The 10,489-nt window shown below is 39.6% G+C and overlaps 1 protein-coding gene across 1 annotated transcript in view; it reads right to left on the bottom strand.

Moving 5' to 3' along the window:
- Positions 1-3,002: 3,002 nt before the first annotated feature.
- LOC101847687 (M-phase phosphoprotein 6) overlaps positions 3,003-10,489 on the bottom strand; it is a 10,930-nt gene continuing 3,443 nt past the window's right edge. Inside the window, exons 2-6 of the mRNA XM_005107888.3 lie at positions 6,678-6,815; positions 6,057-6,169; positions 5,285-5,375; positions 4,214-4,308; positions 3,003-3,229 (exon numbers count right to left, since the gene is read on the bottom strand). Coding sequence (XP_005107945.1) covers positions 3,100-3,229; positions 4,214-4,308; positions 5,285-5,375; positions 6,057-6,169; positions 6,678-6,728 — 480 coding nt within the window. The 5' untranslated portion in view covers positions 6,729-6,815 and the 3' untranslated portion in view covers positions 3,003-3,099. The remainder of the gene's footprint in view (positions 3,230-4,213; positions 4,309-5,284; positions 5,376-6,056; positions 6,170-6,677; positions 6,816-10,489) is intronic.

Genomic DNA, 10,489 nt, shown 5'->3' on the forward strand with positions numbered 1-10,489 from the left:
CACATGACAAGACCGGCTTGCAATGCAGAAAAGGTATATTGAGACTATTGAGAGAAGTGAATGCGAAGGTTGAACTGAACATACACAAACATAGAATATAGAGAGGGAGTGATTCTTCGTACGACATGTCGTAACGGTAATGATACAATTCTGTCGTAACATGTTACACCTTCATCTACATTTCATAAGGTCTTGGAGGCTGGCCGCTTCGACCCACTGGAATTGCCCCTTGCATTTGTAGAAGAACGGACACCCAATAACCCCTTTTGAAAAGAAAAAAGGCCTAAGTGGCCCTAATTGTATAACGAGCTGATGTGTCATTGTACATGAATTTAGACTTTTGAAGGTTCTGTAACTGTAACAGTAACAGACTGTCCCTGTCGTTTTATGCAAGAAAAATTCTGAATTTATGCAAACTGAGCCCAAAAATGTGAAATTATGCGATTCTGTTAATTTTAACAAAGAATGATAAAGGAAAATAATCAGAAATTATGCAAAAAATGATCAAATTTTGCTAAATTATGCGGGGTGCATAAAACCACAGGAACAGAACAGAAACAATGAATGTTAAAGGAGAAAAAAAAAAAGAATGTCAAACTCAATCCACCACAAATAAAGATAATATGTAGATCTCTTGCCCCTGCAGGTCACTGGTGACAGAGCCATTCTATAGTCCAAGGCCACATTATTGAAGGAGTTATTAGTTGCCCTGATTTTTCTACCCTTTATTGTCACAATGACTCGCTAATTTGGCTAAGAGCTATCGGTGAACCCGGGGCCTTAAACTTTACAGCCAAATGGGTATCGGGTAGAGTTGAAAGTGGGTGGTTGGCGGGTGCTCTGGTGTGGTTTGCTTCTTCTTTCCTATCAAACATCTATCGTCCTTATCTCCCCTTCATCTTTTTTATGTTTGTTACTCTCTTGTAACAGCTCTAATCTTCTGGCGCTCATATGACCTTATGCAGTTGCAAGCGCCGAAAAACCCCTACTAAACTAAAACTAAGAGTTGAAAGGGGACAAGTTCTGAAATAGTGACTGCTCTGATACAGAACAATCTCAAACTTAGGGCAAATAATGGCCCTGTTCTAATGACTAAATCATAATGTTCACTGCTGACAGGATCAATACTACTATTAAATTTGTTTAACTTGCAATGCAGTTCCATCTTCTGTAGCTCAAAGTATTAGAGGGGGCTCATCAAAAATACTGAACATGAACTTTACAAGTACAGGTACATGTATGACTTTGACCTCTAGAGTTGTTCCTCGCTTCTGATGATTTGACAAGTTTACATTAGGAAATTATTAAACATTAATTATGAAAAGAAGATTTTATCATACTGAGATGAACATAAAATTACACTATGCCCTATGAAGGTAAGAGGAAAGAGATCAGACAACATGAAGACACAACAGGCTACATGTCTTACAAGATGAAAATTAAAGGATAAATAAAATAGTTCCTAATCTCAGACATATGAATTTCTTGATACCAGAGAAAATCCGGTTTCAACGCTTAAAGGAAAAGACACTACAAAACTCAAAACGAAAGGTCTTTGAACAAATTTAATATACTTGTTCATTATAAAATGCATTGACATCAACACTACATTCAAAACATCTCATTCAGACCTTACTCCAACTCACATTCTTGCACCATTTTCAATTATGCCATGTACACAAGTCTCCAATCACTCCCATATATAACAGAATTCTATGTACAAGTTTTAAAGTTAAAAAAATTCTTTTTTAAATAACATTTCCCCCCCCCCCCCCCCCCCAATCTAGCAAATCCACGGAAAAGAATATTGAGTGAGAATGTGAAACATCTGCCTAGCTCACCATTTGAACATAATATTGTTATTTCACTCTTACTCTTAAGATTCCAATTTCAGAAAAGTGTACTGGATTCTTTGATGAAGCATGAAAACAATTACTCTGTCAGTTACCAACAGCATACGATCTGACTCAAATACATACAGGATAGCACAGGTAAACAAAGTGCAAAATACAGTCGAAACAACTTCCAAGTTACCTGGGCTATGAACATCTTAAAGCAAGAAGGATTATATAGGTAAGTCTGAACAGGGGGAATAAGCAATGAAATAAAGAGAGAAACCGGAGTTCACTTTCTCTCACAGTAAGAGACTGTTGGTAACAAATATTATTGTGGAGCTTTTGCAAGTGAACTTTTTTTTGTGGTGTCTTTAATCGTTTTCCAGTAAAATCCACACATGAATGTGTTTTTAGATGGACATAAAAGGTGTTGAACTATAAAGTATAAGTCCAATAAAAATTGCAAAACATGCAGAAAAATGCAGATTCCTCCGATTTCATTTTTTAGACGAACGCCTGATTTCACCCAATGCCTCACATATGGTAAATTTATCAAGTAAAAAAAAAAGAACAAAATCTACCTACGAGTAGTACCAAATGCAGAGAATCAATGCATATGACTAGTGTCCTGCCCACTTATCTGAGAGAGAGAGAGAGAGAGAGAGGGAGAGAGAGAGAGAGAGAGAGAGAGAGAGAGAGAGAGAGAGAGAGAGAGAGAGAGAGAGAGAGAGAGAGAGAGAGAGAGAGAGAGAGAGAGAGAGAAAAAAAGAGAAAGAGAGAGAGAGAGAGAGAGAAAGAGAGAGAGAGAGAGAGAGAGAGAGAGAGAGAGAGAGAGAGAGAGAGAGAGAGATTTGACAAGAAGTAATGAGCCAGTAAGTATTTGGTCAAAGCATCATGTGGTGAGGGGGTAGAAAAAGGTATCGGGAAAGGGACCAAAACACCCGTGGTCCGAGTTATCTTATTCATAAATACTCAAACATGCTGACTTACGTTTATACCAATAAAATCTGAAACACAGGTCTTTGAATTAAAAAGAAGTTAAATCTGTTCAAGCTAGCAAAAATGGTTTTGAAATTTATGCTAGCCGAGGATATGTCAAGTTAAGAATACTGTGTTTCCATCTTTTAAAAAACGGAGCTGGTAATTTTTAAATTTGCAGATGAATAACATTAAAATAAAATCTTTCTAGTGACCTCTCAGTGTTAAGAAAAAAAAAATCTAAAAAATACACCTAGGGTGATAGTTCTGGCCGACAATTCATATTCTAATCATCTGAAGGTTTCAAGAAGGCTTTCTTTTTAGATGGCTCCTCAACTTCTTCTTCATCAACAATGTCCTTCCTGCTTCTTTTCTTGGCAAACTTTTTAGCAAGAATACCCATGAGAGAGGAATATCTGAAACAGAAGTGAAGAATGCATGGTGAAAATACAAATTAAATTTATACAGAAAGGACTTTTTTCTCTGGGTGTGAGTGTAGAGAAATGACACGCAACTGATTTGTATTCATCAGAACCAAAATCTGGTGGCAGTAACAAGTGAATATTAGAATTTGTACTCAGTCAAGGACTACGGTGTTTTCCAAGACTGAGTTTATTTGCACATCGACACACTATCAACAGTCACTTAGTGCAGGCTAAAGGCAAGACAAACAGATTAAAATCAACAAATGGAAAGAAAAGAAGGAGACCTACCAGTGGTATCCTTCAAACAACTGTTAAAAGGTGGATCTGCTTCATAAAATGGGGAACAATCTTTTTTTTAATTTTTAAAAAATATCTTGTTAAAAGTCTACTACAGACTGGTACTTTAAGATGTCAGAGTAAATAACAATTTTCTCATTTCAAAAAGGGGGTCAGCAAAATGTGTGACATATTTGAGTGGTCTATGAAACCTGAGAAAAGTACAGGTGTCTTTCCTCTCTTTGAAATCCGTTGAACCATATCTGGCGTATAACAGTACTATAAAACTACAGCGTAAACGTCATTGAATCTGAATTTTCATAACTTTACAGAATTCTTCATATCTCTAAATGGAATGCGGCTTATCATATGGTGCCTCAGTAGAAGAATCAATCAAATGGAGGAAGTGAAAGAAAAACAAACTAATTGAAACCATCAAACGGTCACTTTTAAGGACAAGCGGGCTAACCCACATTTCTGGAGTTTTCAGAAATCTAGACCTACACCAAACGTGGGCATCGCCCTACCTATAGGAGAAGTTTGGTTTCATAGGTGGGTATATTTGTTTGGTTATAGAGAAAACTCTCCTTGTCTTATCAAGAAACTGAACAAGGGGCAAAAACTTTACCTTTGATTTTCTCAAAACAGCATTTTTGGGATAGCCCCCTTGTGCTTAAAAGTGACCAAATATTCTCTTACCTCTGTGTCATTTCTTTGTCACTAACACTGTTCTGCTTCTCCTTCTCTTCAGCTTCTTTCAATTCTTGTTCAGCTATCTCTGCTTTCATCAGTTTCTGTGAATTTACAAACATTACATGAAATATCAAAAACTGACCCCCCCAAAAAAATTAGAAAGACTTTTTCTTATTCTTAACCCTTCAAGAGGCGAATTAATTTGAGAACTTAATGAACATTAAGGAAGGTTATGAAAAATGCTTACAACTTCCTTATTTTTTAAGATAGAAATATGAAGCAAACATCATTGAACTCGAAACTGAGTGAAGGAAAAAAACAACAACAAATGCTTCAAAACAACACCTTGTCATAGATTAAAATTTTTTGTTTGTCAGAGTGTCTTTGCCTGAGTGTTAGCCAAATGTTGTGGCGCTAAATTTCTCCTAGTCCTAGCCCTAGTGAGAGTGATAAAGTTTAAGAAAACCAGGGACACAGAGGGCTATATATGCCTCACACTTTTCCCATTGAAATACAGTCTGTTTCCTTTTGAATCCCTAACATCCCGATAAAATGCATTGAACAGGTTGCAAACATTCATTTCAGATTTGATTACTGCCTTAGAGGCTGATGTAAACCAATTCCAGGACCGTTCGTTTTCTATTCCAATCCTGGGTCCAGATTCTTGTTTGGGGCAGGAAATGCTAGAAAAATGGGGTCTCAAGTGCCCGTGTTTATGATCGCGACTTATAGTTGCGCAATACCCTCTGAGGGACAGTCGTGGCTATAGTCGAGATAACCTCACGATGGGTTAATATTGTACAAGAAAAGCCAGCAAAAAAGAACTCAAATAAAAGCATACAAAAATAATCTAAATCAAAAGGCTTTCAAAATACGCAAACTTTATGCATTCTGGAAAACTTTCAACCACAAGATCACTATTTTGAACCACAAGTATAGGTAAAACAACAAATAAACATTGAATATGTACAGCTTTCACCTCCTCAAATGCGAAAAAGTCTGGACTTGAGAAGTGCTGTTGAGAAATGCAGAATGATAAAAGTATGGAAGATACTTTAATAACATTGTGAGACAAACCTCAATTTCTGGATTAAAACCTTGAAAAGATTGCCTGCCAAAGCGTAGCTGCTCACAGAATGCGTAACTTTGATCTTTCAGATAGCGATGCCTGGAGGAAAAAAATCCAACAAATTCAAGAATCAAAAGCAGTGCAAATACTTTGCTACTTTTATAAATTTACATATGAAGAAAATGCAGAGTAATGAATCCCAGCTATTAATACAATGAACTCTGATCAAGAACATTACTAGGATGGGTATCCCAGTACAGAACTCTTATCCCAAACATTATTGAGATCAAATTTGCTCATTTCTAAGGAATGAGTTTGAATAAAAACTCAAAAGACAGTTGCGGTGCTCATAAGACCGTATGCAGTTGCGAGCGTCGTAAAAACTCAACTAGAACAAACAAAAACAAACAGTTGTTTTTCGTTCTGATCAGTAGCTAAACTAATCTTCTTACTGGAAATTCCCGCAGCAAGACGATTCAAACATTTTACAGAGCTACTTTTGACCTTTAAGCCAATGTGGTCATCTCATCTTTTCCAATACAAGGAGAACTTATTCTTTTAAATAATATGACCAACACGTAAAACAAAACATGACTTCTTGGAACCGGAGATGCTGCAATCACCAAAATCAGTTTACATTGCTTGGAAAGATTTTCAATGGCTACTACAAAATCTTACAATATTTTCCACTACAGCTTCTCCAGTTTCTACCAATTCGCCAAACAAAGCAGTTATAGACTCCATTCTCTATAAATGAGAAAAGTAAGGACATCAACTCACTCTTTTGTTTTATACTCTGGAAGGTCAAGTACCCAATGTTCGTCATCAATGATCTTTTGCCTCTCGTCCTCATTCTGTTCCCTCTCAATTCTGAGCACACTCCGCTGCATAAACTGGGGGCAAAAAATCAAAAGGCTTAAATTAAGTAACAACACCAGGAAGAACAGCTCTGTCACAACTAACAAAAATGCCAGTAATATCCATTTTTGTCAATTTAACGCCATGTACATCTTGGAATTACTAACAATGTAACGGTACACTCGATTCTGTACAAAGTCTTAGTTTATTGTTCTCTAAAATAAAAGTAAATGCTAGCTCTACGGTAACTGAAACAGTTTTACAAAAATATTGCTCTTTACCTAAATGGAGGAGGTCAGAGGGTAAAGGGAAGGGGAAACAAGAAATAAAACCCTCGACCTCTCAGGCCTTCTAGTTAGTCAAATGTAATAAAGAAATTCACAAAAACTGCAGATAAGACAAACTTTTCAGATTTTTTTTTCTTGCAAGTTTCATAGATCACATCAAAAGACAAAAATTGCAAAGCCAATTTGAACACTTAGATAATTTATCAGTCAAGTAAAAACTTTCTTTCACTCAAGATATTCAGAGATGCTTGATTACCTTCATCTGAAGAACATTTTTTGACAGCTGTGCTCCCTTGTTGGCCGCCATGTTGCAACTGTCTCAACCTCGGTGAACAATCTGTGATAAATTATGTAAACTCCGGAAAACCCCCACGGTTCTTTCAATTTGAAGCAACTGCAATATAAGAGAATTGGAAAAAAATATTTTTTTTGAGTCATGTAAAATACATGAGTACAAAACAGAAAATTATCAGTTTACATACAACGTGATTGTTTGTTTGTTTTAGTACAAGTTTTACGGCGCCTGCAACTACATAAGGTCATAAGAGAGTGCGAAATACAAGTAGGACTCATCCACAACAGCTCACTGCACGGCTTGGCTCAAGTCAACGATCAGATAAAAAAAAAATTTGAGGTAAAATAACAATCTAAAAATGGTAATCTGCTTTAAAATCAAAATATATGTACAGTCAAACCTGCCCTGACGGCCACCTCTATAAGACGGCCACCTGTACAAACGGCCACTTTCCATTCCCCCCCTTGCGTTTTTTCTACATAATTTAACTGTGTAAAACGGGCACCTGTCCAACGTGGCCGCGGCCACCATATCTTAACACACAACCCCTATCACACTAAGCAATAACACCTGTCTTAGACGGCCACCTTAGTGACTCCATTACTTTTAGTCATAAATTGTGCATTGGCCCCTGGTGTTGTGGGCAAGCCGTCATAATTCAATAACCTATTGTTGTTGTTAGGTAGTTCCTCCAACCGATCATGTTGCGTAGGCCTCTCCCACTGTTGACCAATAGGTAGGAAACACATTTTCAGCTGCTGATGAGGGAAGCATGTGATCCCTCATAACCCATAAGCCCCACCCAGAACTCATACACAAATCGTAAGTGAGATTAGTGGTCACTGTTTACCCAGTCTGTAACAAAGTAACAAAGGACGTCAACATGATCTTGTGACAGAAGCGTCGCTCGTTCTCCGAGTGGTGGCGACCCATGTGTTTGTTTTAACATGGCACTTGGTCTTCCTCGTCTGATACATTTCGTTTTATTGTCACCCTTGTCTAAAATCAGTAAACAAAATAAAAATTACAAACAAAATACAAACCAAAAACAACAACAACAATGTGGCTACTTTCGATTGGGACCTCAGATAGGAATGGTTTCTTTTCTTCATCTTAATCAGTCCTGCTTAAGACGGCCACCTGTCTTATACGGCCATTTTTCTGCTTGACAATGGGTGGCAGTCTTACACAGGTTTGACCGTATTTGCAATTTTCTATAAAGGCCAATGGCCTTCATAAAATCAAGGAATCTGTTGGGATCAACGACGGAAAACAGGTCTTGCAATTTTTTTGCATCTGCTAAAATATTTCCTTCAGGTCCCTCCTGAGTCCGAAGTCTAGACATTCTGTTTAAATGTGTCTGATTGTAAAATCGCATCTGACACAAAATGGCTTCTCTTCTCCCTGAAGGAGGTATTTGAGTGTTCGATGCATAATCGAGTAAAAATGACCCCGACTCCTCATTGTGGGGGAGGCAGAGGGTTTTCTAAGCTGCAGTCCTGGATTTGACGGCGGCCTAGGGGGGGAACGGTGGCCGGAGGGTGGCACGCATCGAAGGTTAGAATTATCATATTCGTTTAAAGTGTGGTCGCCCCCCGCCGAAGAGTAATTCGCGGGCTTCGACCACACTCTAGCAATTAGCCACAATTTCCTCGTTGGAGCAGCCCTTCAGTTCATGGTTGCGGACCATACCCTTCCATCGGTTGAACTTCTGATGTCGCTCGGATACACAAGGAACACTGCCGAAGGTCGTGATTTTTTCCATTCCGGCCAGTTCTTTATCCGATGCGCACTTGATGAGGAATGCATCAGAGGACAATTACAGGAAATTTGTAGGAATGTATCCCAGAACATGTCTTAGTGCATCTCCAGTCTTATATAAGTAAAGATCTGTGATCTTTTTCAGCGCATCAGTGCTGCGGATAGTTAAGTACGGCTGTCGCAGAAGCTCCCTGGGAAGAGGGAGGGTAGAGGCAGCCGTAACTTTAGGTCCTTTTCCCTGAAGAGATGGGGTCGATGGTTTGCTTGGCCCGGCGGCCGCACCCGCCTCCGCGAGCCGAGACTTTTTAACGTTGGGAGAGCTGGGGCAGGGTCTTTTATCAGTGAAATTTCCATGTGAGTGCAGTTGTTATTTCGACTCCGGGGCTCTCCGCCCGCCACCGAGCCCAACAAGAGGACACATTGCTCGGATAACTAGAGCTACCCCAGAGCTATACTCTTTACGAGAGTGTGCAAGACCCTCCCGTCAAGATTGACCCAGGGCCTGAAGGGGTTTCAGCTCCCAACTGATTGAGTGGCATGGGCCGTGCCACCCTTCCATCTAAGAGGAAAACCAGGGCCAAAGAGCTGTTAGCGAGGGACAGTCCGCAGACTGATCTCACCTCAAGCGCCAGGTTTTCCTCAGCACGGGTCGCACCTCAGGGTCAACCAGGCGCCCACTCTGTGGGATGGGTGACCTCTAGTTTTGCTCCACATGAGGTTGGCGGTGGAAGAAGAGAGAAGAAGTAAGAAAGAAGGAAGGAGAAGAGGAAGATACACCAAAGTAGGGGTCATATCTGGATCCCAGAGGGTTGGGGTCCATGTGCGATACCTCATCGTGGGAGGGGTTACATCTCCTACAGACATATAGTGGGTCTTGATTATATCTAATCTAGTAGGATCTACATTCATCTCCCCCATCAAAAGATACACATATATTTCCTGTTTCGAATAAAAATACCTTTCATTGTCATTTGTTCAGATGGTGGTACAACTTAAGAATCTGGGTCCCGTCTGTTTAAAATTGGCATCATCAACACAAAGTACAGGATATCGATACAGTGGAATCCTGTTATAATGAGAGAGAGGGGACCGGTGCCATATAATGTCCTTTATAGCAGGATTCTCGTTATAAGTGATCCATAATAAATTCAAGGAAAATAGTAAAGTAGGCCTAATCTATGAGTTTGGTTTTCGGTTTGTTTCTTTTTGTAATCTCCCCTGATTATGATTTGGCACAACATGACCTTTAAGTCTTCCTTAATCAAAAGTCGAACCAAGTTTCTTCTCTAACGTTAGCGATGTTGACGATCAGAAAGAAAGTTTTCTAGGCTAACTCATCTTGCTGCGTTGCCCTACACCTTGGGATGCGTTCCGTCCGCTTGCGCACAATGGGAACATACCACACCCCGCCCATGTCACATATTCGCTCTGTCCATCGCAGTTGTACAGCATTGTGACCTCTCCATCCCCGCATCGGAGAAGTGAGAGGCATGGTAGGCCTAGACAATCTAGACTAGGCTGGCCTATCACACGATGCATTCGGCTTGTCTGTGCATGCCACACTCTCCCCACTCAAGCGCTCTGGCCTTCACTGTTGGCACACGTGGGCTCTCCAAGGAGGTTACAGTATTCTCCCATTCTTTGTTTCGCAGGATAATCAACAAGTTTCTCAACTAGCGAGGTTTTACATGAATAAATGGCCTAGGCACTGTGCATAGCAGCAGCTATATTCTGCTACAACCGACTCATGTGTTTGTCTGATTGCGTAGCAGTATTTTATTTACAATGATAAAGAAGGGGAAAAAAACGAGGTTTTAGAATAGTGTCTTTATAACAGACTTCTCATTATTTTCGGGACTCGTTATAAGTGGATTACACTGTACTGATTTAAATATTCCGTATCGATGTTTTACCAATAGATCTAGCCCACAAAATGAGCAGTAAAATTTCACTTCTTTTTATCAAGGCAAGGGTGGTTTCCCCAAAAACATGGAGGGGGGGGGGGGGGGGGC

The sequence above is a fragment of the Aplysia californica genome, unplaced genomic scaffold (genome assembly GCF_000002075.1).
Source record: "Aplysia californica isolate F4 #8 unplaced genomic scaffold, AplCal3.0 scaffold00640, whole genome shotgun sequence".
Classification (NCBI taxonomy): domain Eukaryota; kingdom Metazoa; phylum Mollusca; class Gastropoda; order Aplysiida; family Aplysiidae; genus Aplysia; species Aplysia californica.